The following is a 27,679-nucleotide window of genomic DNA, read 5'->3' as shown; positions in this document are numbered from 1 at the left end:
CCCTCTCAACCAATAAGAATTGATTAACTGTCTTAGGTATTTATGAAAGTATATTATCTACATTTACATACGATTTAAGCCACCGAGCTGTTACAAAACCACAGACTAAATTTGAACGGTAGTACCTCCGTACATCGACAGGAAATGACAAATGTGTCATCTCAAAATTCATTATACAAAGCAACACTCTCAATTCAATTAAAAAGTAATTTTACTAGTTGTCCTTTGGCGTTATCAACAATTTCCAAAGAGGTTAGTGTCGCTGATCATATTATTGAAGTTACTAATCCTTTCTTATCTAAAAAAAAATATATATAAAAATATACATTACTTTTAATCAATTTTCTGAGAAAAAGAAACAGCCCACATAACATTCGATTGCATAAGTCATATTGTACAGACATCACTTGGGTAAACTCGATATTATTATTGGAAACCTAAATCCACAAAAGTGAAATCAAGCAATGCAGTCTTTGACTTTGTCATTTTACAAGCTACGGCCAGAGGGACTGAGTGGACAGGCTATCGTGTAATCCGACACTTTGCAAAATGTCACTGATTGAGAAGTGTTGCTATTGAAGTCCGTGAAAAAGATTTTCCACACATGCAGTTTAGCGTTAAATTTAGGAAAAAATTATGGTGCTCTGGTCATCAGATTATTTTACATTACAGACAAAGGGTTGAATGGAGGACACCCTCCACTCTACTTTGCTGGATCTTAAGATATTCAGTGGACTTTGCAAACTCGTAAAATAAAGTTTCATCGGGAGGAAAAGGGTCTCATACTTCAAAGACGTAGCTCCATAATATCTAGCAGGAAAGTACGGGGTGTTGAAGCGCCTTGGGTGTCACATGACGGATATGAGTGCTATAAAAGAAACCAGTGTTACCTAATATGGCTCATTGTGACGAGGTGCGTTTCAAAGTGAAGTATAAGAAAGGGCAAAAAACGCATTGACGCACACATGGTTACAGATGTCTGCCAATAGGGGACTTTCGGGACGCTTAGTGGGAGCAGACTGACCAGGTAAATTACATTGTTCTCGGTAGGTAATATGTGCGCGTGCTCAAAACTACGTAAACAATGGACTTTTACCTGGTAAGTCTGCTGCCACCTAGCGTTCCAAAGTCTCCTATCGGCTTGCGTTGCCAATGGACCGAAAATGGCGCCCAGCAACCACGGGACCGAAATATGGTCACTCTATGTTGCAACTTTCATTTAAGGGAATGAACAAATTTGTAACGCTTACTACTAATTCACTTTAAAGCCATTGGACACTTTCTCAACAGAACACAAATTAAAAGTTAAAAGTTGTTTACAGAAGGTTATGGTGAATTAAGACTTGCCTTGAAATAGTATTCAATGAAATGCTTTACTTTTGAGAAAACGGATTTATTTTAAACACATGTCATGACACGGCGAAACGTGCGTAAACAAGGGTGGGTTTTCCCATTTATTTCTCCCGACGCCGATGACCGATTGAGCCTATAATATATAAATTGTGATATATGAAGTGTGGGCCTTTGGACAAACAATACTGTTTACCAATGTTGTGCGATTGCTTTAATGCCAGTTAGTCCCTCTGGGTGTGGAACAGTTGTAGGCCTAAAGTCATTCGATCTAAAGTATCGATTTCTTCACTCACATCAACGATAATTCACAACAAACATGCTGGGGCAAGAGTGAACTGATACTTCCCCACGATCTTTATTTTGCAGACCTGGTTCGGGTTAATCGTGGAGTAAGGGACAAGTAGGAGACTAAAGTGCAATGCAATCTTCATAGGTTTTATACCTGGAAACACATTAAGATACCACAAAATGAGCTTCACAAAATCGTTATGATTGTATTTTATCTATGCAATAAAAAAGGTGCATTTGAAAAAGACTGGTTTTCCAGACAAAGTGCCATCATCCCCCGCCCCCACAACCACCCCATTAAAACATGGACAGGTCTTAGTACCGATTCATGCTTGTAGTGGATTGTCAGGTTTCCGCCGTTGCACGTGATGGATATGCAAACTCATTCACAAATGCTAAAAGGATAGTTGGGTCAATGCATTTTTGCAACAACCAATGTTGATCTTGGACACGTGTAGCTTTGTCCTTATGTGCCGTATGAAGAGCAAATCTTGACATAGGTGTGCAAATATATTTTACAGAAGAAAATCAAGTGACACCCGACTGTCTTACATCATTTTGCCATTGTTTTCTGAGTGATACAGTAACAACAAACTGCTTGTCTGGGCCCATGTTTTAATGGTAATGTTGAGAAGAAGTGAAGACCTAAAGAAAAAAAATGTATATTTAAAAAACCCAAAACAATGATAGTATTATGGTACAGTCTCAACAACAGCTTAACTACATAACATTATGCCTGGTAACCTTTTAGTGCTTAGCACATTTTTCTGTGCTTATCAAAATGTTGTGTTAACCCGCTATTTGAAACTGTGACAATAATGGCACCATTGTTCCATTTTGCATTCATATTCAAAAGAAGTGTGATGATGTGAAACGCAAAACTGGGTAGGGTTACGGAGGGTGATAAGGAAAACAATTTAACTGAATTTGTTTTTAAAGTAACCTTTAAAAAGGGCTACAGCAATATCTCGAGGACATTCACACGCAACAAATCGAAACTCATTATGGCATTTCCAATGCCTTCGGCACTCGTGAGATTTAATGATTTTGGCAAAAATTTTATTTTGAAGCACCGTAAAAAGTTACCAGCTTAAGGGAGGTGACTCTACCATGCTAAGCCAGAACTGTCTGAAATTGTTTGTTAAATTCGCTTGTATTGTTTAGCACGCTTTGCTTTAAAAGGGTTTAGGTCAATACTAGTCCCATGTGCATCCCTAATAAAAAAGTATTCTTTTATGGTTACACGGTATTTGTTCATGTAAGTGTATATAGCTCTACACTGTTTTCATTCAGCCTGCACCCCTTAACCCAAGACGTGCCATTAACAACCCCTTTTCAATACTTAACACCAAAGTGTGTAAATTCCCCAGCATATGGAAGTACGCATAGTTTTTAATAAGGCATTTGGGAGCGGAATAGTGTTGGCACACACTGATGCTATCGTGTTGATTAACTTACGTGACAACATCTACCCCGGGTTTAGAGAGAGGACAGTAAATTGATCTTTCTAATTACACCTCTGAGGTCGTTCACTTGAAGTGCATCATTCAAAGTATTTTTTATACATAGCCGTCAAGAAGGTGATCACGATTGTTGCAAATGACTTTTGCTGACACAGTTTGAGATGTGGTGTTAACCATCAAGCTAACTCTATGTGTTAACACACTTAATTCAGCAATCTTAAAAGACCTGGCGGGGGGGGGGGGGTTGAACTTGATGTAAAAACACAGTGCCAATCAGTGCAAAGCGACCACACATTTCTGACAACGCGCATGCTGGGTCTTATATCCATAATTACAGCTACCAAATTTAAAAACAGAATTGCAACGAATATGACGAAAATGACAGAGTAAGTGTAAGATCGGATAAACAAGTTTGCATAGCCACTCATGCAAATGTAAGTCAAGCTTGATCTACGTTGCAAAGGTTTTCCACCCGATGTATTGTTACAAATGAAGTTAAACCAATATTTTAATGGCCAGCCGGTAATTCAATTTCTAAAAAAAGAAGATTGGACTACATTACTCCCCCAAACACACCGTAAACAAAACAAGCTAAAAACGTTCGTTTTCTGTTTTCTCGATTTGATCTGTTGGTTATAGTGCGTGGGTAGACCTTTGCACAAATCATCTTAAGGCAGGCACTGAGCTCAGTAAAAAATAAATTGTTCCTTCCCAAATGTCGAAGGATACCCTCGAAAAAGACCAGAGAACAATCAATAATTCAAATAGAGTCGCATCAACACTGCAAACACTGCAACCTGGCGAATCGCGGCTGGAGGTAGGCTAGTTCAAGTAAGACTATAAATATTTGATGAAGTATTTTCACTCCAAAAACATTTTTTTGTGTTTCTATTCCTACAGGGATAAAGGGCTGTATAATCATCACATACGTTTCTTGCTTCCTATCATAGGCCTGTGTTTTTACCCCTCACACATTGAAATTTGATGAAAGGGTAACCAGATGGTAATTTCAAAAGGCCAACGGGAGCTCCTGGCCGCTTGTTATCCGGGGGGGGGGGTGGTTCAAGTCTGCGCAATGACCCAGTGGATGTGGATCACCACTGGGGATCGAGGGACCAGTGTGAATGCACGGACATGACATTTATTATCAGTTTCACTTTATGTCTCTGCAGGTAATCGTTGTTTTATTGATACGAATCCAGTAATATGCTGCACTTCATATCAGTAACGATCTATTAAGTGAGCGAAGTCCGGGATTTGGTCATTTTGCAATCTGTACTGGGGGAGATTACGATGTGGGGGTTTGTGTATTCATTGCAGTTCTGTAGTCACTACGGTTCAACATCCTAGTTCGAAATGATTACAATGTGATTTGAGCTTTGGAAAATGAACAAGCGTCCATGGACATTTTGGTTTGTGGGTGCCCAGTGACTATCTTTGGTTGAACTTTTCATTCTCACGAGAAACACGTTTGAAACAGTAAACTGTAGATAAGCATCTGAAAGCACACAACTCAGTGTGACAAGGGTGTTTTTTTCTTTCATTATTATCTCGCAACTTCGATGGCCGATTGAGCTCAAACTTTCACAGAATTGTTATTTTATGCATATCCATGTTGAGATACAGCAAGTGAGAAGACTCTGGTCTTCGACAATTACCAATAGTGTCAAGTGTCTTTAAATATTTAGTTTCTAAAAAAGATTACCCAATTACATATAGTTCTAAGAATGAGTACACTTGAATTCTTGGTATCCCTATACTTTCACAAAGTGTTAGGAAATGCATAGAGTGAGGCAACCCCGACACACTTACGTGCCGTGTAAGTCAAGTCAGTGAGGTGGGTCGTGCGGCCCAATTGACACAGCCCGTTGCGCAAGGGAAATTGTATCTACCTGCAAAGATCCATGTTTTATTTATGTAATAAAAGCAGCCCTGGATTGGACTTCACAAAGAGTTGAGACTAGTCTTATCTCGAGTTAGGACGAGTTACTAGTCCTAACTCTTTGTGAAATCGACCCCATTAAACACGTACAACGTGACACCGACTGAGTTTCGAGTTATAACATGTGATGACGATATCTTACTTTGGATGGGACTCGGGCCTCTGACTGGCAACTGTAAATACCTCTACATGGTAGCAATCAATAGAAGATATGTTTAAACCTAAATAAAAGAGTTCCATATAAGAGAAAGTTAGGAGGTAAATCCTAAATTTGAAAATATTTCCATTTTAAAGGGTCTATATGTACTTTTTGTATGACAGAAAAAACAATGTCCACAGATTTGCATTAAAATTACACCGTTTGAAGATATTGATAGTAGAAAGCTAAATGAAGGCATTCAAACCCCATAATCACAACTGCAGCAGCAGCAGCAGCCCGTAAGCCTAAATAAACATACTTGCAATAAAGTTGCCATTAATAACGCCATGTACACACATCTTTGGGGAAAAAAAACAGTTGTGAACAACTCGACGTCGCTCTGTATGTATTTATGATGTGACAGTTGCCCTAGGGACACCATGAATTTGTATCCAGTACAGAGAAAATAGTATTCCGTATGTAGACAAGGGTCAGTAGTGCTTGTTTCTCATAATCTACAATGATTGCCGGAGTATCTCTCTCGAAAAACAATTTTCCAGCTCAACTCCTGCAGGGATAAAGGGCTGTACATGTACTCATCGCTTAGGTTGCTTGCGTCTTATCCAAGTGTAGTTTCATCGCAAGCCACCTACAACAAAACTTGATGGAGGGGTTACCAGCATTAACAGTTTGGGTCCACCGCTTTTAGTCGAATAGAACCCGTCTATTTTAAAACAACCCGTCTCCTTTCAGTGTCAACAATTTAGTTTTTATATGTGTGCTTTTTCAAATAATTGGCAGTTTAATGCGTAGGCCGACATCCTTTAAAATGCACTTCCGCTGTTATTGACAAACTTCCGACCATGGAGGTAGAAATAGATATTTCTACCTCCATGTTCCGACCGAACGCATAAAAGCAAATCTTTCAACAGGAACGCCAGATTGATGCACGGTTGCATGCCGTTCATTTTAAATTATTTCCCCGACTCTACAATCTCTGTTTGATGTGAAACAAAACAAATAAATACTAACGATGGTGTGTGAATCAGCATAAAGTTTATTTATATCAAAATATGGACTTACTCTTAGCAATACTCTTCCTGTCTCTATGAACAAACACACTAAAAGAAAAAAAAATGACAAAAAAAATACCACCATGTAAATAACAAAAAAACAGACCATCACCCCTTCACAAACAAACACACAACATCGGTAGCTTGCGAAATGTGCGTATCCAAAGGATTACCCTCTAAATTGATTTAGTATTTTGCGATGACAAACGGAATTACCTTCGATTTTTAACGACAAAAGCTCTACAGAAAACCACACACTTAATCTCGGTGATGTAGATAGTAGAATATCATGCGATTTGCAAGGCAGGACGTGAACCCATGCCCTGAATTTCGAAACTTTTAGACTTCATGTGCAGGAATATTCCGAGGTCATCGTGTTTTGGATGTCGGCAATCTGCATGTGTTTGCCCATAGTTTTCAAAAAGACACCGGAGTGACTGTGGTACATTGTGTGGACATTCAACACTATCTCCGCTCTCTATCAGCCATTAAACACCCACAGAACGACACTTATATGACAATTTGTTCTGGTTTAATCTAATAAGATCTTTGGAGTGTCGCGGCCAAGCACCAGAGTCTAGATCTTCTATGAATCATCAGAATGTGCTTGCAGATGCGAAGCATGTACAGCGTGTGCTTCATGGGCAAGACAATTGATTATAAATTGCTTCTCTCCATTCAGATTTAAAACAGGGATCCGCGGGGGCTTATAATAGGTGCTCAATAATGGATTGATTGGCCCCACAGTGTTTCCGTAAGCTGCATGAGTGAGGTGCAATGAAAATTATTTAATATGCCAAGCGACAAGGGCTAATCAGGAGTGCAAAGTAGAGAGAATATAACCATGGTGGTTAACTGAAGCTGACCATAATAATCTAAATTGGCGTGTCCCAAGTGCTTTCAAAATTAACAGCTTAAGCTGACAGACGCATTGTACAGATTGATCAATATCAAAATCATAAAAAGACGGTAGACTGTACGTTAATTATGGATTCATATCGGCTAAGAACAACTAATTTCTTTATAAAAAAATAACGTTTATGGGTATATTGTGTTCCATAGCGGAACACAATTTAGAGGGTTACAACTTAAAGTTACAACTTATTGGTAACTGTCAAAGACCAGTGTTCACACTTGAGCTCAATTGGTCATCGGAATTGGGAGACAATAATTATGACTTGTTGGACAAATTTGTGTGCTTTCAGATAGGAATAAAAGACTTCTAGCTAGAAGTCTTTTATTATTTTAGTGAGAAATTACCTCTATTTAAAAATCTATGCTACTTCAGAGGGAGCCGTTTCTTACAATGTTTTATACTATCAACAGCTCCCCAATGCTGCTTACAAAGTCAGTTTTTAAGTTAATAATTTTTTCAAGTAACACACATGTATCTTTCCCTTTAAGGGCTCATTGTATCGAGCAATGATTTATTTGCCCCGCTCGCTGTGATGACTATTCCTTCTAGCAATCGATGTATGAAGCTCATGAAAAATCACCTAATTAACAAACAAATCTATGGCGCCATCGAGATGGGACAAAAAAAAATAACGCTGAGTGATTAACGGGGCATATTTGGCGCGTGCATAAATAAAGTTCTAGCTGTTTTTGTGGGTTTTTTTTTAATGTAAACTTTACGACCTTGCTCTGTTTTCTTTGTAATTTGCGTGTGACTGCTTCGGACACGAAGAAAACACCCACTAGTCTAATGGATTTTCAAAACAAATTAACCACGTGAAATCATACCCATCAAGTTGGTAGTGCGGAATGGTGTTTTGGGAGCCACATTTTTGCATCTATTGGTTAAGCTTGTGATTTTGTTTCAAGTCTCAGAGGAACGTTTGTCAATCGTCTTTGTAGTATAAAAATGGTTTAACCCTCGGCCCTCAAATCAACATTGCAACTTTCCTCGTATAAACTGTTCAGTCATAAAATCCAAATCAACATTGCAACTTTCCTCAAAAAAACTGTTCAGTCATAAAAGCATTAGATGTCTAAGGAGCCCTTAATGTATCCCTAATGCTGTACCTATATAAAGGTAGCCGGCCCCTAAATTTAGCTTGGCCCTAAATGTAGCCCAACTCCGAGGTGCCTAAAATTAAAGGCAGTGGACACTATTGGTAAATACTCAAAAATAATTTGAAGCATAAAACCTTTCTTGGTAATGGGGAGAGGTTGATGGTATAAAATATTGTGAGAAACGGCTCCCTCTGAAATTAAGTAGTTTTCGAGAAAGAAGTAACTTTCCACGAATTTGATTTCAAGACCTGAGATTTAGAACTTGAGGTCTCGAAATCGACCATCTATAAACGCACACAACTTTGTGTGACAACAGTGTGTTTTTCTTTCATGATTATCTCGCAAGTTCGATGACCGATTGAGCTCAAATTTTCTGTGAAGGCTAGTCTTTGACAATTACCAAGAGTGTCCACTGCCTTTAAGCCTGGGATGATTATTTAGGTATTTTGCTACATTAAGGTCCATACACGCGTTTGTGCACTATTAATATACTTTCTGATTTGAATTTTTTTTTGAACCCAGTCAGTTTCCCTTTTGATTAATTATCTTAATATTATTTCCTAGAAAAGTTAAGGTACTTCGATTACACAAACTGACCAGGTTAGTATTAATGAAATTGAAAATATCTAAAAATGTTCCTATAGATACTCGATCCTCGATAATTATTTAAAATGACAATTGTTTTACTTATACAAGGGGGATTGTGTTGTTAGTATTGTTTATGTTGTTGTTGTTGTTATTGTTAATGTGGACGTTGTTGCGGACGTTGTCTGTTGAGAAAGACCATGCGGTTTCTGAACAGACAAGTTTTCCTCTCGGGATGCGGAATTGAAATTAGTACCATACTATAAGCTGAATCCCAAACCGGCCAAAGAGAGTCTGTGACAGCAATGACCACCAGATATGCTCCCAGTTTTAATTTGGCCTGCTCAAATGGCGTGAGACAAAGAACCTGAGGTATGAAGACTTAATTGTTATGTTTGGCTGTAAGGGAGAGAGACAGTACCTCCGGCCACTCTCTTTTGTTGATTGATTATTTTTTTGTCCAGAAAAACGAACAAACTCAATTAATCATCTGCACGGTGTGCTATATCTCTTGGCCATTTCGTGCCTAGATTTTCCTCGGGCTGCAAAGCAAGCCAAACACAATTTAGTGTTCAAATGACGTCTTTTATAGCAGTACGCATGGGAGAGGGTTGTAGTAATTCTGAAAACATGTCTAGAATTTATAGATTAAACGGTAATTTTCTGAGTAGTGATATTCAAAATAAAATGTAATATACACGAAGGGTGTACATGTATAAATACTTATAAGCATTAAGTTTGTTTCGCTCACCTGATGTTTGGTGAACTATCCAGAAGACCTAATTATAGTTGGTCTGGAATCGGTTAGACTATAGCTAGCCGTGGTTGTTGAACTGATTTAGTTTGCATTAGTCAAGACTTTCATAGTTTTTGTCTCAGTTCGGATATCCAATATCTTGCCAGGAATATGGCGCGTAATGACCGAGCGGATAAGAGTATACAGCCTTAGCTCTGATGTTTTTTAAAAAGTTAAGCAGAGTGTTGGTCAGGCCCTGAGTGGTGACACTTGTGTCTTTTAAGCAAGACACTAAACCATTCATGTTGCGCCCCTCACATACAATGTAAAGGTCTTGTGAATTGTTTAACGCAAGTAAAAGAACAGAGTGCACCTATCGAAAAGAGAAGGTGTCGATACTGTAGGTTCAACAATAGACCGTATTTAATATGACGTCACCGTTCAAATATCTGCCCTACAAGATGGCATCTGTGCGAGTGTGTGTGCGTGCTGGTGCCATAGAGTTCAATCCGGGAATGCTGTGTGCTGCATTGATGTACAGGTTTTGACGCGCATACAGGTTGACCTACAAGATGGCGACTTTCTTAGCAAAATAGTGGTTATTCAATACGGTCTATAAGTCATGCTTACAAAAAGGGCTCTGCACAGGCCATAAAGGATATTTTACATTGTGTGTTATCCCTAAATTGAATTATGTTTAATGCAATTTAAGTGTGTTTTTCATGGAAATATTTTGCAAGCACTTTGGAATGTTTGCTCAACACGTGGGTGACCATTCAGTGCTTTGAGGGCAAATGGCTTATTGATAGGTAACCGCTATGTGGTTGGAAGTGATCACGAACTACAGGTTGAATTTCGTTGGTCAAATATCAAGCAATCAGACTAGCAGTCTCTCTCTGAAACCTTTTCAGGATTTATTTGTATCGTGACCAACTCCTGCGAGGCTACGGGCCCCTGTACACTTTGTCTATTTTGACCTTTCATTTCTTGTTATTATTCTCTTAACTTCAGAGGGAAATATTCTTCCCATGCAAAAATTAATTCCGATTACGAAAAAGCCCATCCGTTTTGTAAATAACAACAATCAAATAAACTTGGCTTCTTAAAGAAAAGAAAAGGTAGATTAATAGAGCTATACCTTTGGTTTTTAGAATCGTTCACTTGTTTAAATCTCATATATATTATAAAAGATATATAAAAAAAAAAAACATCCTATCAAGATTCAATTTTTAAAGGTGTTACGTTTTTGGGGAGAGGTTGATAGAATAAAACATCGTGAGAAACGGCTTCCTCTGAAGTGCCATAGTTTTCGAGAAAGAAGTAATTTTCCACGAATTTGATTTCGAGACCTCAGAGTTAGAACTTGAGGTCCCAAAATCAACCATCTAAAAGCACACGACTTCATGTGACAAGGGTGTTGGGCAAGGGTATTATCTCGCAATCGATGACCGATTGAGCTCAAATTTGTTCAGGTTTGTTATTTTATGCATGTTGAGATACACCAACTGTGAAGGCTATTCTTTGACAATTACCAATAGTGTCCACTGCCTTTAAATCACCTTCTTACTAAGTGAGTTTTTATTGTCATTCACTTCGACGGAATATCACAGGTGCTGTTTGAAGCGCAATGCAAGCTGTTTTTAAAACATTGAATGTATGGAAGTGCAGCCGATCCAGCTGACGGATTTGCATCGAAAACGGAAACTTGATCTGCTGAGATTTATTATATTAATAAGGTTATGACATCAATCATAGGATCTTGCCCTATGGCAGGAAATGTGGTGTGATGGGTGGAATTTGCTTCGAATTACTAGACAAGATTTGCGATTGACACTAATGTGAGCTGCATTGCCATAAAAACCAAACAACTTTATATCTGCCGTTCGCATTAAAGACTCTGGACACTATTGGTAACTGTCAAAGACCAGTCTTCTCACTTGGTGTATCTCAACATATATGCATAAAATAACAAACCTGTGAAAATTTTAGCTCAATTGGTCATAGAAGTTGCTAGATAATAATGAAAGAAAAAACACCCTTGACACACAAAGTTCTGTGCGTTAAGATGGTTGATTTTGAGACCTCAAGTTCTAACTCTGAGGTCTCGAAATCAAATTCGTGGAAAATTACTTCTTTTTCGAAAACTACTTCACTTCAGAGGGAGCAGTTTATCACAATGTGTTTTACTATCAACCTCTCCCCGTTACTCGTTACCAAGTAAGGTTCTATGCTAATAATTATTTTGAGTAATAACCAATTGTGTCCACTGCCTTTAAATCATCTTCTTATCAAGAGAGTTTTTATTGCCATTCACTTCGACGGAATATCAAAGGTACTAAGGCTTTTCGAAGCGCAATGCAAGCTGTTTTTAGAATATTGAATGTATGGAAGTGCAGCCGATCCAGCTGACGGATTTGCATCGAAACTGGAAACTTGATCTGCTGAGATTTATTATATTAATGAGATTATGACATCATACAACCTTACCCTGGCGGGAAACGTGGTGTGATGGGTGGAATTTGCTTCGACTTCTGAGACGATATTTGTGACCGACACTAGTGTGTGAGCTGCATTGCCATAAAAACCAAACAACTTTTATATCTGCCGTTCGCATTAAAAAACACCACAAAGCAAATGATGAAGCAATTAAAGCAGTCGTGGTGATTGCATGATAATCGATTTGTATTGGTTCAGTACCTTCACACCAAAGATACTACAGAACCGGCCACACGTCATAAAGCATATGATCCAATCAGCGATGGGGTATGAATAATAGTGGTGCATTAGCGTTTATGAAGAATTCATGATGCACCGATTGCCTTCATGAATATGAATTCAAGTTGACTTCGGCCAATGTAGTGCAATATGGATTTTATTGTATCGTTGTGAAGTGTTATATGCGTCCATTTGTTTTAGTTAATCAAACAAAGGCTGCAAGTAAAGCAAAGTCTGGTGACTGTGCCTTCTCGGTGTTTTTTAACCAGTATTTACAGTCACTAAAGGTGAACCTGGCTGGAGTCAACTCATTGTGATATGGCCGGGTAACATTTTTTTTTAATCACACAAAAAATACCACTGTCGTAGTGCTTTTCAATGGGGAAATTGGTATTTTCCTAAATCGACTAAACTTTTTGTGTTTAGAGAATTATATCGGCAGATTTGGAGGAAAAAATTATGAGCGTTAAGTTCAACAATTCAAAACTTAAACACTTTCAAAGGGTTTTAGATGCACTTATTTTGGTTTTCTTGGCATAAATTTACCGCAATCTTTCAATGTGCTTGGAAGAAATAAATTTGCACATGCCTGTACGCATTTCAGTAAGCCAGCAATGCTCTGACGTCACAGCAGACGCATGTGCCTAAAGAAAAACTATTGGATGGCATCAAGTTTACTTCCGGGTATTTGACTGAGGATCCCTGCAAATTTTGACAGAAGATCCCTGCGAATTTGACAAAGGATCCCCGCTGATTTGGGCCCTGAGTTCTTCCTTTCCTTCTATGCATGATAAATGCCAGTTTTTAAAAGAAAACAGTTAGCAATGCTAAAGGTTCACGCGAAAATACACCGTCCAGGGGGACTCTCCTTCAGAGATATTCTCAGTTTCAATCAGCGTTCTTTAAGCCACCAAGTAAAACGGACCCTACAAACATAAATATCATATGTGAGTCTTGTCTCCAACATCACGCAACACATGTACATTGGGCAAAATGACGAGAGACATTTACTGGGCACGTTCCACTGATTAGGAGCTTACCAAACAATTTACGGGGACACATATCCGTCTGGTACTGAGTGAACATCACAATGTCATGGAACAGCGAGGTATACATACGTACAGTTGGCAATCCTTTTGGATGGCATTATGCGATGTCATAGTGTAGTTGCTGCTATAGTAGCTCATGCAAACTTTGTAGGTAATTAGTAAGTCTTTAAAGACAGTATGGACACTATTGGTAATTGTCAAAGACCAGTCTTCTCACTTTGTGTATGTCAACATGCATAAAATAACAAACCTGTGAAAATTTTAGCTCGATTGGTCGTCGGAGTTGCGAGATAATTATGAAAGAAAAAAACACCCTTGTCACACGAAGTTGTGTGCTTTCAGATGCTTGATTTCGAGAGCTCAAATTCTAAACTTGAGGTCTCAAAGTCAAATTCGTGGAAAATTACTTCTTTCTCGAAAACTATGTCACTTCAGAGAGAGACCTTCCTCACAATGTTTTATACTATCAACCTCTCCCCATTACTCGTTACCAAATAAGGTTTTATGCTAATAATTATTTTTAGTAATTACCAATTTTATAGTGTCCACTGCCTTTTAATAAGAGACTACTATCTTTCCTTGTTTATCTGTCAGAGGAAGATGGCTATTTTGTATCATATTATCCAATCAGTGAGAGGTACATGTATACATACAGTGGACAATCCACCAGGAACGGCATATATGCGAAAAACAGTTGCCCGAGGTCAGAAAAGGGATAAATTTGTGAGCTTATAGTATCAAAACCTCCTGCTCTATGATCGGAGTGCGGTTGACAATTACCTTTTGCCACATGCCCACGAGTTTTAAGAAACAGAATATTGCAAACGTCTCAAGTTTCTTAATATGATGACTGACTACTTAACGACACAGCAGGGAGGTAGACTTTCCTTCTTACGGTGGTTTAAAAGATATAGTTGAGCAAATTGTACGTACATTTTTAAAGAAAACCAGCACAACTGAAGTAAAGATTGAGTTAGGCCTGGTTGACTCATCCCTACTTCTACTAATTTTGAAAGACAACTTGTCCTTTTTTTTTAAAGTCATTTTATATGTCTTCCCTCTCAAGGTTTTTTTAGTAAATATATATTGATTGCATTTTAACAAGTACATTTGTTAAATAATTAACCAAACACAACAGAAGAAAAGATCGACAGGCTAGATCGTCTCATCCCCCAACCTCCACTTAATTTGAAAGATAACTTGTCTATGTTTTAGTCATTTTTCTCGTCAATGCCAAGACGTCACAATAACTTGGTCATCTTATACAAGACAAATCAAATCCATTATCAATTAAGGCAGCTTGAGAGAGACCAGCTGACTGTCCTTAACGATGACAGCAACACTGCCTCTAGTTTTCTTGCTATTTTACAGCAACTACAGAGCATCCGAGGCTATACCTGTCACTAGTAACAAAAACTTTCAACAAAATATCCTTCTTTAGCCGTATCCTTAGGCTGTCGACCCATTTCCATAAATTGCGTCTAAATAAATTCTCCCGAGGTCTTCGGGCGGGGATGATTGTGGAAGCTGCAACAGGAATCATGGATGACCGATAGTTGTATAATGATGGACTAGTCAGTACTTAAAATAACTACAATTGTCAAAGTAATTCACGTGAGATGATGTGAATTTAATAGTTGATTATTGATCATGCTATGTGTTTATGATGAGTGGGTAATAGATGAAGTCATGTTGAAAGTACAGCATTGATTACACAAACAGGTTGTCTGACTTTTTAATCTGGGATGGCAAACATGGATTTTTTTTTTCTTTTTTCGTCTCTGTTGTTGCAAGACTGATGAAGATATTTTGCTTGTTTTATTTATTGTTTTAATCTTATATACATCTTAATGTATACAATAAAACTAATCTGTGGGCATTTCATTTCATGGTCACGTTTTTCCAGAGTGAATCTATGGCCACGCAAGAGAATAATCCCTATAGACGATGTGACCTCTTACGTCACTCAAAAACCATAATGCGCGCGCATACCGCCGGGCAAAACCTTTGTGTTTTGGCAGCCTTACCATGACTACGCGTCTTTTTGCCCCGCGAAAGATGACGTATACTGTGTTTTGTCAAGAGAGGGCAGTTTGAACATAGGTCACATCATCTATAGCAGGAATACACAATCTGAGAAGCTTTCAGGGCGTAAAAACTGGTATCTTTTAACACTACCAAATTACTTTTATTATTTTTTTAGAGTGTTTATCAAACGTACCTTCCCTTCAACTGCCGAAATAATGACCACACAACCAAATCCTCAATAAGTTAAAGACACTGGACACTATTGGTTATTGTCAAAGACCAGTCTTCTTATTTGGTGTATCTTAACATATGCACAAAATAACAAACCTGTGAAAATTTGAGCTCAATTGGTCGTCAAAGTTGCGAGATAATAATGAAATCAGAAAAACACCCTGGTCAGGCGAAGTTGTGTGCGTTTAGATGGTTGATTTCGAAACCTCAAATTCTAAAACTTCTTTCTCAAAAAATAAGTTACTTCAGAGGGAGCTGTTTCTCACATTGTTTTATACTACCAATCTCTCCCCATTACTCATTAACAAGTAAGGTTTTATGCTAATATTTTTTTTTAGAAGTTACCAATAGTGCCACTGCCTTTAATGAACAAGCTTGCTGAATACATTTTAATTTGAAACATGGACTCATGTTTGGGTTGATTTAACCTTTCTCCTTGACCTGTCTTGCGCTTTAGTAATGAATTCCTTTGGCTCTTTAAAACCGGGTAATATCGGATCCCAAGTATCACCGATAATGAAGGACTTAAATTGAGATTCCATTAGGGTTGTTTTTCAACATTTGTTCTCTCTCTCTGATTAGGATTTGGGTTGCTGAAGTGTGCATTTCAGAGGAGATTATCAAGATTTCCGTCCCGTCGGCACGGCTTATCAAGAGTGCTCGATATCACAATGTGGAACAAACATGTACACTTTATCTTCTAAAAAACACACAAACACCTCATTCGAGCATAATGTGAAGAGCTTAAAAAACATTCTCAACGAATGTCTTCATATTAGTATTACATAGGGACACTTGAAACCAAATTACGGTGGGGCGCTATGCTAAATCAGAATGAATGCGTGCTTTCGAATGTATGTTTCCATTCCATGTAGCGTTTTTCTAGATTGCTAAGAGCGAACACGACTGGCATGTGATACGGCGCGTTGAGCTTTTTAAAACAAAATCTTCAGGTCGCAGTAAACATCTTATGTGTTGATCGAGGGTAGGATATCTTTACCTAGGACTTACTTGACATGTGCATTTCGTGTTTGGTTCTAAAGTCTTTCGTAAAGTGCAGTCAGAGTAAATCAATGGGGTAAAGTGTTTTTACTAAGCTCTCGGGTGTTTTGGAGGGGAATCGGTGTCATAAGGATGTTGTCTCGTCGATAAGAGCATACTGTTGAGAAATGACTAATGGACAACATAGTTTTTCTCTCTTCCTTATTCCTATTGTGTTGATACAATTTGTTTATATTGACTCTAAGCGAGATACATTATCCACCAATGCGGTTTTAGAGCCGCAACACTTTTCTAAAAGTGAGATTTGCATGGAACGGTCCCCGCAAACCCGATGTAACTATAGTGCTAGGTCTAGTTAAGCGCTTTAAACCGAAGATTGTGAACCGCAGATTTTTAATCCGGACAGACCTCTCGTTTTGTTTTTGCACTGTTATGTTAAAAAAAATTGAGCAACATAACAAATGTATGTATAAGCTTACTTTAATCTTAAGAAACAAAATTCACATGAAAATGATGTCAAAGGAAGAAAAAAAAACCAACATCAAATTAATGTTCCTCACCCTACAGTCCACTTCGTCTCCTCCAAGATGTTCCCCAGATGAAAAATTTAATAAATCCAGTGTCTCCCTCCGCATGTGAAAGGAAAATCTCTAGATTCATTTAATTCCCCCTATATGAACCTCCTTCCTCTGGAATCGATGTTTCACCAGGGAAAATTAATCAACATCTACAGTCATAATGTTTAAAGTTGTATTGATCACTCAGAAACAATATAATACTTTAGTTATTTACCTAGCTTCTTTTACTCGGTTGACAGCCGGATTCTTGTGGTTGTTTAAACATTTTCAAGGAATTTAGTCTTTTGAGTAGGGGTAAAAAAACATTTCGTCTGTGTATGAAGTTGATGGAACTGACAGGTGTTGACATGCACTTATAAACACTCCTTTAATAAAGGGGTAAATATCGAGGCCTGCGAACAGTGAAAATGTCCAATCATAGAGCAAGGATGGTCCATGCACTACAAACTGTCACTTGGATGATCATAACCATTGATCCATTCTAAACACACGCCTATCCCTAACAGAATCTTACCTATTTGGCAAGAGAAAAAACTGAGGTGCGAAGTAAGGGGAAGGCCGCGGACTGAGGTACCGAAAGAAGGCTCCTAGACATCACGAAATGTCATTAATTTATAGATGAGGCATCACCGCTCCCACTATAAGGACTACTTATCAATTGTTCATGATTATGCTTTGCGTAAATACTCATTGTCAGAACTGTAATCGTATTTGGAAATTTTGTGATCAAAACTTTATCTATACCACATCAAGCACGCCCAGGCTGCCACAATAACATACAAGTTCCAACTCCAATACCATACACGTGACAAAATCTTCAATATCACTTCAGCTGCGATATGCAGCGTGACGAAGGGCAGTTGAAACCATCTACACTGCTACACCCAAGCTGTTAAATTTAAGAAAGCTTTCCTCGACAAATTTAATCAGTGTAGACAGAAAGTGCATTCTCTCATGTTGTATTAGTTCTGAATGTGTCACTCACACATACGCTCAGAGATCATTCCCCAAACGCTAAATCCTCTGTTCACGATGTCAAAAATAAGTGATGTGTTCACCCGAGGCAATGCGTCCAAAGTACAGTGCTGCTCGTAATTAACACGTTCCAAATGCGGAGCCAGGGAACGTGACTCAGTCTTTGCTTTATCGTAGTAATGCTCTGTGAACTCGATCACTCATGTAACATATTAGGTTTGAATCTCGCATCCCCCTCGTGGTTGCAGATTACTAGCAAATATGGAGGACAATTTGGACGAGTGGGAGCCAATAAATGAATGTTATGATGCGATTAGGGAATTGTGGCAGAGTTTGAACATGGGCCTTGAGATACGTCTGTGTGTTTTACACGATGTTTGTGACTTAAAACACATTCTTTGCACGAAACGTACATTACTTACAGCCGAGTGAAAGATTGGTGTTTTTTAATTCGAAGTCGTCTTATCAAGTGGTGAGCTTATCAAGTTAAAGTAAAATGGCGCAATATTAATTTATTTTCTCTGTCTAAAAGCAACACGCACACCTTGGTACAACGTGCCGAACAAAATAGTCATCACGGGTCAATTACAGCTTGACACAGTGAGTCCAAATAAATGTTTCTTCCAAAGACATCTTTACTCTTGATTTTTGTTTTTAAACAGGGATTTTACTTGAGCTGCAATGATCATTGCAACGTGCCCGACCACAAAAAGGACAAGCACAACCGAATAGCCCGCTTTTCGTTTGCCCCAAGCAAATGTAAAAATATATATCATTGGGTTTTTTCTTGTGACTACAGGTTAAATATCCAATCTCAAAAAGTTAAATTTTTTCCAATCAAAAATCAGAGACTCTCCTTGATGCTGAGTAAAATCAATCCATCATATAGTTAGGAAGAACTCAATGGCACAGCTTCGGGCATTTCTGGCCGCCAATGCGGCCATTCGTCATTAGAAATTGCGTTGTCGCACGTCTTTGACAATCAAAACTCTTCTAGACAAATTGTGTTCGTTGGGAGATGTTAAAGGCAGTGGACACTATTGGTAATTACTCAAAAGAATTATCAGCATAAAACCTTTCTTGATTGCAAGTAATGGGGAGAGGTTTATGGTATAAAACATTGTAAGAAACAGCTCCCTCTGAAGTGCCATTATAGTTTTCGAGAAAGAAGTAATTTTCCACGAGTTTGATTTCGAGACCTCAGATTTAGAACTTGAGGTCTCGAAATCAACCATCTAAACGTACACAACTTCGTGTGACAAGGGTGTTTTTTTCTTTCATTATTATCTCGCAAGTTCGATGACCGATTGAGCTCAAATTTTCACAGGTTTGTCATTTTAAATGCATATTTTGAGATACACCACCTGTGAAGGCTAGTCTTTGACAATTACGAATAGTCTCCACTGCCTTTAATAGAAAAATGTCTTCTTGGAGACCCAAATAATCCAGCTAGCACTTTTATAAACGCTGAGTCCAAAGCTTTAAAGTACAGACCGTCATTTAAATGGATACACAACACCCGATACCTATCGGCATCTGTTGAAACCAAGACTACAACTTCAACCCTGAGGTCAGAGACAAAATAAAGTACAAGTCTCGAGCGATTCAAACGTTGGGGGCTGTGCCAAACTGGGGGCCAGTGCCTAATTTCATAGGGCTGCTAAAGCAGAAACAGGACACCAGCCACAAACTGACTGATGTTTGAAAGATAATTTGGCTGTAAACCTTATCCGTGTATGTCAAATTGTTTTATGCTTACGCGTTGTGGCTTTATTAGCAGCTTCAACAAGTTTGGCATTGTTTGGAGTGTGCGTTTTCGTTGCGTTTAACAGTACAGCAATGCATGGGATCGGACATGAAACAGTTTGCTTTTTTTTTGTTCAAGCCTCAGCTTAGCTCAATCTCCCGCTCTGATGCGCTCTGTTTGATGTTGAAATCATAATGCACAATGTTCACTGCTCTAAAATTAACGATTGTGTTTTTTCATTTCGGGGAAGGTGTCCTCTAACTGTGAATGGTTCTGCCCAGCACCCCAGGAAAAAATTCCCATTTACAAAAATCAATGGGATTTAATGGGATCCCATTGCAAATTTGAATGGGATTAATGGGATTCAATGGGATTGGGGTGGAATTTGGGACATATTCAACGGGATATCCAATGGGGTTGACAGGGGATCCCATTGAATCCCATTGAAACAATGGGATCCCGTTGAATCCCAATCAAAATATCAATGGGACTCAATGGGAATTTTTTTCTAGTTTGCTAATTGCCGTCTATGGCTCTGCTGTATGCAGTCTATCTGGTATCTTTGTTTTGATGCCTGATGAGCCCAAACCGGAGCCGGTGCCAGTGGCTAAGGTTTGGGAAAAGGCCCAAACACTCCCAAATTAGGTACAATAAGTGCAGCGGATTAAAAAACACCGGCTAATAATAATATATTTTAGTTTAGGGGGTTGTGTTTTATTGTTTGTATAGACCGCTTTAATACGGAGGTTTACACGGCCTGCGAGCAAGAAAACAAAAATCAAGTTTCTTGCCACAGCATTTGTTTGTCTTTGCTTGTGGCCTTCGAAGGCTTCCATCTTAATATACATGTACTCTACAACTACAACTACACGATGTGGGAACCCAAAGTTCATGGCATACGTAAGGGGCATTGTGTGTTCACAATCTTTGAGTAGACTTGATATTAACTTCAAATAAACATACAGCTTTTTCAGTCAATTGTATTCTCAATTCCTAGGACTATTATTTCTTCCTTAAAACCGGGACCATTTACATGATATGTTTGCCTGCTGATTAGGTCGATGGTATGTTCATTGGAAATAGTGAGTGGAAAGGAAATTACTCGTTCAAAAATACTTTTTATAAACAACTCACATACTTAAACCTCCTGAAGACATCCATAGCAAACTGGTTGAATCAATAACAGACATTACAGGAAAAGATTTGTACATGGTCGACCTGCAAATATAAAAGACATTAAATAATACGTTTTCATGTTTATTGTTGTCATTACAACAACCCAAATCAATAAGCAACTCTTTTCCTCATAGCATTGATTGTAATCTTTCCGGTGTAGTTGCAGGGAAGAATTGGGGCCACTGACCAAGAATAATAAACGAATATCAGTGAGCGATCTTTACTGGCTTCAGTGATATTCATTATGGTAATCTTTGTTTATTAGTGCCGGATTTATGGAACAGATCGGTTCCTTTGAATAATATGTCATTGCGTAAAGCAGTAGTCAATCACAATTTCATTCTGCAATTCACCTTAGGCCTGTTTGTCGATTTCAAAAATACTTATGGAATGATGAGAGAGATAAGGGGTCGATCACAAAGAGTTAGGACTAGTCCTCTGAGATATTAAAAAACTTAAGGCTAGTCCTAAGTTAGGGCGATGAACTCGTCTCACTCGAGATAATTAAGACAAGTCTTAAATCTTTGTGAAATCCACCAAAGATGTATAATATTGCCACTGTGTAACGGCTGGTTTGTGATCACAACTGTTGATTATCAATGTAAAAATACATGGAGTTTGTGCCAAACATCAAACTAAGGAATTCTAACTCTGTTGACGTAATTTCTACGGGTTTAAAGGGCCACTTCACAAAAACTACCTGCTTGTGATTCATGACGGCCACCAGAAGGCATGTTGGAAATATAATACATGAAAAGAGTTTACTGTTACAAATATTGCAAATAAATAAGTTGTCATGAGCTTCATGGACGAGTGGTTAAGAGCATCGAATTCAAGTTCTGGTGCAGTCACCGGAGTGTGGGTTCGCATCCCGGTTGTGACACTTGTGTTCTTGAGCAAGATACTTTACTATAATTGCTTCTCTTCACCCAGGGGTGTAAATGGGTACCTGCGAGGGTAGAGGTTGATATTGTGAATGAAAAAGCCTTTGGTTGCCCAGGTTGTATACTCCCAAGGGAGCCAAGAAACATGAAAGGGACGTTATTGGCCATATAAACAGGGCACTAAATGTATTAAAGCGCATTGATACGGTTATTGTGAAATGTGCTATATTAGAATTTGTTATTATTATTACTATAAAGTTCACTAACACGCTGGACTTTTAGTTGACATGTTACGCAAAGACTGCATGTTTTTGCTTTTGAACAGGGAACTATTGTCCTTTCAACACGATCCAAACCTCAGGCCCACATTTTGACAATTATGGTGGGCTCTCACGTACACGAGCACAACCTAACACATAATATACCTAAGAAGTTATGTGTTCTTGTTGTTTGGTTTTATATTAAATACAAACTGCACTGAAAGTTCATCACTATGCCCTAACAAATCAAAACTTTTTTTGGAAAGCTTGAAAATCTATTTAAACAGACTGGTTCCTTTTTTTTATGCAGAGTCCGCTTCTGAAAACTAATAAGACCGTTTTAACAAAATGTTTTAGAAATCAAATTGAAATTTCACCTCTTGAATTTGGCGGTTTGATAGCCATGGCTTTCAGTTTAACGATGAGTGATTGTTCTAGTGTCTACAACTTAATGATATTGACAAATCTATATGTGCCTGCCATGAAGTACTTGATCATAGACTAATTTAATAATGCAAGACAGTAGCAGGGTTGAGTCTTAATTATCCATCCATCTTCTAGTAATCAGGAGTATCTGTGTTATTTCACATATCTCTTAAGATGGTGGTCTAGTGAATCATGTCTCGTCTTCAAGACTCCCAACGAGGGGCAGCTGCGCCTAGAGCTGCGATGGCGCACTGGCTAGATGAGAGAATTACCAGACACTATTTTGAAATATCCCATTGTTTGCTGTTAAAGTGTGGACATGTGAACAAAAAAGATCCAAACTGATACACTATGTGGACGTAAACATTACCACAGTTTTTTTAAGTGTTGGAAATGTACAAAAACCAATGAGAGCTTTTGCCAAAAAGTACAAAAAAAAGAGGAACAAAAGGTGGATGTCCCTAACTGCGAAAGTGTCGTGGCCGAGCAGTTAAGATCACCGAATTCAAACTCTGGTGTTTCTGATCAGCAGAGTGTGGGTTCGAATCCCAAGCCGTGACACTTGTGTCCTTAAGCAAGACACTTAACCATTGCTTCGTCCTTCAGATGGGACATAAAGCCGTTGGTCCCATGTGTTGTGTAACGCATGTTCTGGTAAAAGAACCCAGTGCACTTATCGAAAAGAGAAGGGGTTCACCCTGGTGTTCCTGGCTGTGACTGCTGTATGCGCCGTAGCACCTTGTAAACCATTATAAGGTGCTAACTAATTGGGTCTCAAAATTCATCACTGCTATTACCTATCTTTCTCAAAATTTGTATATACATGTACTCAGCGCCTTGAGAAACTTGTTTGGTAGAAACGTGCGCTATATAAGACTTCAATATTATTATTAATTGCAGGTGTTTTGTGTGTGTGATGTGGGGTGGGGTAGAGGTTATAAGACTAAAGGTGTATCGCCAACACAATTGCGTTGGCAGCCTCTTACCGATCCTCTGTGCATAATATGGCAACCTCGCATTTTCCCAGTACAAACTAAAGGTATCTCCGAAGCTCAGAATGCAAAATAAAGTAATCTGCCGAGTGATTTAACGTGACCCAGAACTGGCGACTGTGTGTGTAGTAAAGCCACGATGGATACCTGTATCGACCTCGTCCCCAGGGGACGTCCTTACTTCTAGCCCGTATTTCCCCTTGTTTAGGCAGTAATCGAGGTGAACAGCCTCGGACGTGGGTGACTATACTCGTCATGTCAACCATCAACATGTATTATTCTTTTTCCCTCAACCCATACTCAATGCTTGGCTTGGAGGCAGCGTGGGTCCTGGGATGACACCTGACCACGTGGGAATTACAGTGTACGGTTCTACATTGGAAAAATATATTATCGTATTACAGCAGCCATGACGAGTTAGAATGAATTAGATCCTCATTCGCACGTTGTGGTCTACGGAAATGCGGCAGGTGGATAGAGTATGGGGGAAAATACCGGGGGAGAAGGGTATTTACCCCTTTGTTAAATGTCTTTGAAGATGAAATAATAGATAATCATTTTGTATAAATTGTAATCTGTATGCTGACTCAGCATCCAGTTGGGGGATATTTTTTTACTGAAATGGTGATATTTTAGTTCCAATGGGTCCTGGATTACATCAGAGACTGGCTACAATTATGAATACTTATTGTAAGATGTGCAAATCTATGTAAATAAAAGAAGACAGTTTAAGACTGCCCTCTGTTTTCTCCAGCATAACCTGTTACTTGTTTGAAATACATACATGGTACATGTATATAGGAATTTAGGCAGTGAGCGTGATAGTGAGGTAAAAATAAAAACTTGGTTTCCTGTAACATAAGTAAGTACCGCAAAACAAAATACTAAATAGGGTATATAAAGTTTGCAAATTTTCCCCTTCTTTGTTGTTTTGCGTGGCGCATGTTTACACTCCTACGGGGCAACAACTAAGAAATTGGAAAAGAAACTGAGAGTCACAGAAAGAGCAATGGAAAGGATCATGGTAGGAGTTACAAGAAAGGACAGGATCAGAATGAGGACTTACAAAAAAAAAAAAAAAATGCCAGGGACATCGTACAGGAAATAAAAACAAAGAATTGGAGGTGGGCAGGCCACCTCGCAAGACGCCATGACAAAAGATGGACACATTGCTTTACGGAATGGACCCCAAGAACCCATACGAGACATAGAGGCAGACCAAGCAGGCGTTGGATGGACGACATCACAGAGTTTGGAACGGTCACATGGATGCGACGCGCACAGGAAAGGTCAAGATGGAACAATGAAGAGGCCTTCCTCCTGCAGTGGAGCGACATAGGCTGAATAGATGGTTACACTTAACTATGTAGAGCAAAGCTGCCAAGCAGTCTTTTCTTTGTTACAGATAGTTTTTGTAGAAACTATTTTGAAAAGGGAACATTCTGAGTAAAATATTAAGAACCCCACAAACTGCAATGAAACACAGGACTTTAACAAAAGGATTCCAGTGTTTTGACAGATCGAGTTCATTCTCGGTTTGACCTTGTACACAGACCTATACGTTGACGTTGTGTACATTGTTTTGTATTATCACTCAATGGTATTACCATAGAGGTTGACCAACTCAACAAAAGCGTCTTGCACCAAGACTAACATAGACCCAAAGGAACAGCACTACACAAATTTAGCCAGAACAATAATTGATATAAACAAAGACAACTCACCAATTTACCCAGTCAACTAGTGTACAAATTAATATTGACTACGTTGAGTGATGGTTTTAAACACGACTCCCAAGGTGATCCCCGGAGCGTTGTATTTCCCCAAAGGCAAAACTAACTAATTTACTCATTTATCAAAAACTCTTCTCTCGATTTCTCATGTGTGTGAACATTGTTATTAATCTTATTTGTTGTGACAACTTTTTACTGAAAGCCACAAATGGCTGTAAAGTAGCCTAAAGGCCTGGTCACACAGGCCTCGATAACGAGAACGAAAACAAGAACAATAAAAATGCACGCTCGCGATTGGTTGAATTGCTCCACGCAGAATAGGCCCACGCTCATCGAGGGCGTGCATTTTTATCGTTAGGGGCCTGTGTGACCGAGCCTTGAAGCTTGTAAGCAAGGTAAAACTATTGAAGACTTTTAAAATGTCTTTCCTAGGCAGAGAGCTAGGGCTAAAAGATAATGTGTTTGTTGATAATGATATCATTGTCTCTGTTTGTTTTCAGCCTTGACTTGGATAAGCGCCGATGTGTGGACGGACATTGCCAGCCGAGATTTTCGCATCATGGGAAACGTACTGATGGTTACCGTGGAAAACACCGAGGTACCAGGGTTCCAATCCTACCTCAGGGATCTCAACCCATTCCACAAAGAATTCCAAGACGATCCCTGGCTGCGAGAGATCTGGGAGGGAGAGTTTGGCTGCAAGGTCGGGATCCCTATCAATCAGGACTCGCCCTGCTCTCACCACACGCTCCTGGATCTGGAGGACATCGAGAATGCTGCTATGTCCTTCACAATATATCGAGTGTACTTGGCGGTTTATGCAGTGGCGCAAGCATTGGCCGACATCCAGCACTGCGTTGATACGCAGGGGTTATTGGCCAATGGGAGATGCCCTACCATAAAGGACGTGGAGCCCTGGCAGTTCATGAAGTACTTGATGTCTGTTAACTTCACCACCAGCAACAACGGCAGTCGGCACGTCTCATTCAACAAAGAAGGCGGTATTGTGGATACCTTCAAGATAATTCAATGGCAACGGTGTGAGGAGAATGGCATGAGTGATTGCCAGGTTGTAAACTTTGTCGAGATTGGACGCCACAAGGATGGTGTTTTGCATATTAATGATACTCGGAGTAGATGGTATAATGACGACACTAACCTCGATGTGGTAAGTATAGTAATTTTATGATGTAGGCTACCTTTATTAATGTTAGTTTTACCCATACAATTGATGTGTGTTTAACAAGACTGTACAATAAGTTCCTTCCAAAGTTCTGTGAAAAAAAAAATCACAAGCGCATTAATACCTGGGTGGGATTTGAATCAACAATATTTGCAATTATAGAGCAGTGTATTGCCAATTATGATGTAGCTTTAATAAGCTTGTTGGTTGGTTTTCCTCCACATTGGGCCTACTCCATAAAAGAGTTTTTGAAGGGTGTTAAAGCACAATTAGTGCTGAAGTTTACAGCGCAATCATTTCACAGGGCTGCCATAACCTTCAGGGGCCAATTTCATCAGAGCTTATTAAGCACAAAAAGTAGCTTAATGCAACAAAATCATGCCTTAACAACTGAATAAGGGACCATGGATAAACTATGTCACGGGAACGACCGCGTCGCGACGCGCTCCTTCGCATGACAAATTGAACAAAAGAAAATTTACGGAGTGGAACGCGTTCTTCTCAACCACCGGGTCTTGAGGAAGACCCACTGTATAACAAAGGAACAATGGTGAGGCCGAAAACCACTGTGTAGTTATAATCGGCTTATCTGGGTAGATATAAACCCAAGTTGTTTCCACTGCAATTTACTTAAACTGTCGTTTCAATAAATAAACAACAACCAAAGATCCGTGTAAATTATAATAACTGTGTCTCTGGTCTAGTTTATATTTTGACTAGTTTTTTTCAAGTTACAAAAAGATTAATCCTAGCCCTTTTCACGCAATAAGTCAAAACACAACCGCAGATTAAAAAATAAAAAATATTGCGTCTTTGCACGACCGCCATGCAAAATAATCCCCCAAAATACAACAGAATATACCTTTTTTTGTACATCCAAGGTATCCAAAATGTTTCATGTTTGAACAATGAAGCCAACACGTTATGTAGTTTTTCTTAAACACGCTAAATATTCCCAAGGAACTGCTGAAAATTCACCACGTTGTTGACATGCCCAAGGTACCAGCAACGGCGCCAATGTTGTACGCTGGTTAGTATTGCAATTTTCGGACACCAGATTCTCCCGAAAGTCTTAATCTCAAGGCGGTTGTAACTAATTTCGTAA

General features: G+C 38.9%; 2 protein-coding genes across 2 annotated transcripts in view; one reads left to right on the top strand and one right to left on the bottom strand.

Moving 5' to 3' along the window:
• LOC139954564 (extracellular calcium-sensing receptor-like) overlaps nt 1–27,679 on the top strand; it is a 72,835-nt gene that overhangs the window by 32,764 nt on the left and 12,392 nt on the right. The window contains exon 2 of the mRNA XM_071954427.1: nt 25,892–26,559. Coding sequence (XP_071810528.1) covers nt 25,892–26,559 — 668 coding nt within the window. The remainder of the gene's footprint in view (nt 1–25,891; nt 26,560–27,679) is intronic.
• The window catches only part of LOC139954565 (GATOR1 complex protein NPRL2-like), a 62,577-nt gene continuing 55,512 nt past the window's right edge, over nt 20,615–27,679 (bottom strand). The window contains exon 12 of the transcript XR_011788125.1: nt 20,615–21,138. The gene's annotated coding sequence lies outside the window, so the exon portion shown is untranslated. The remainder of the gene's footprint in view (nt 21,139–27,679) is intronic.

The sequence above is a fragment of the Asterias amurensis genome, chromosome 2, assembly GCF_032118995.1.
Source record: "Asterias amurensis chromosome 2, ASM3211899v1".
Classification (NCBI taxonomy): domain Eukaryota; kingdom Metazoa; phylum Echinodermata; class Asteroidea; order Forcipulatida; family Asteriidae; genus Asterias; species Asterias amurensis.
The sequence above is the reverse complement of the archived record's forward strand: the minus strand, read 5'-3'. Positions and strand labels throughout refer to the sequence as shown.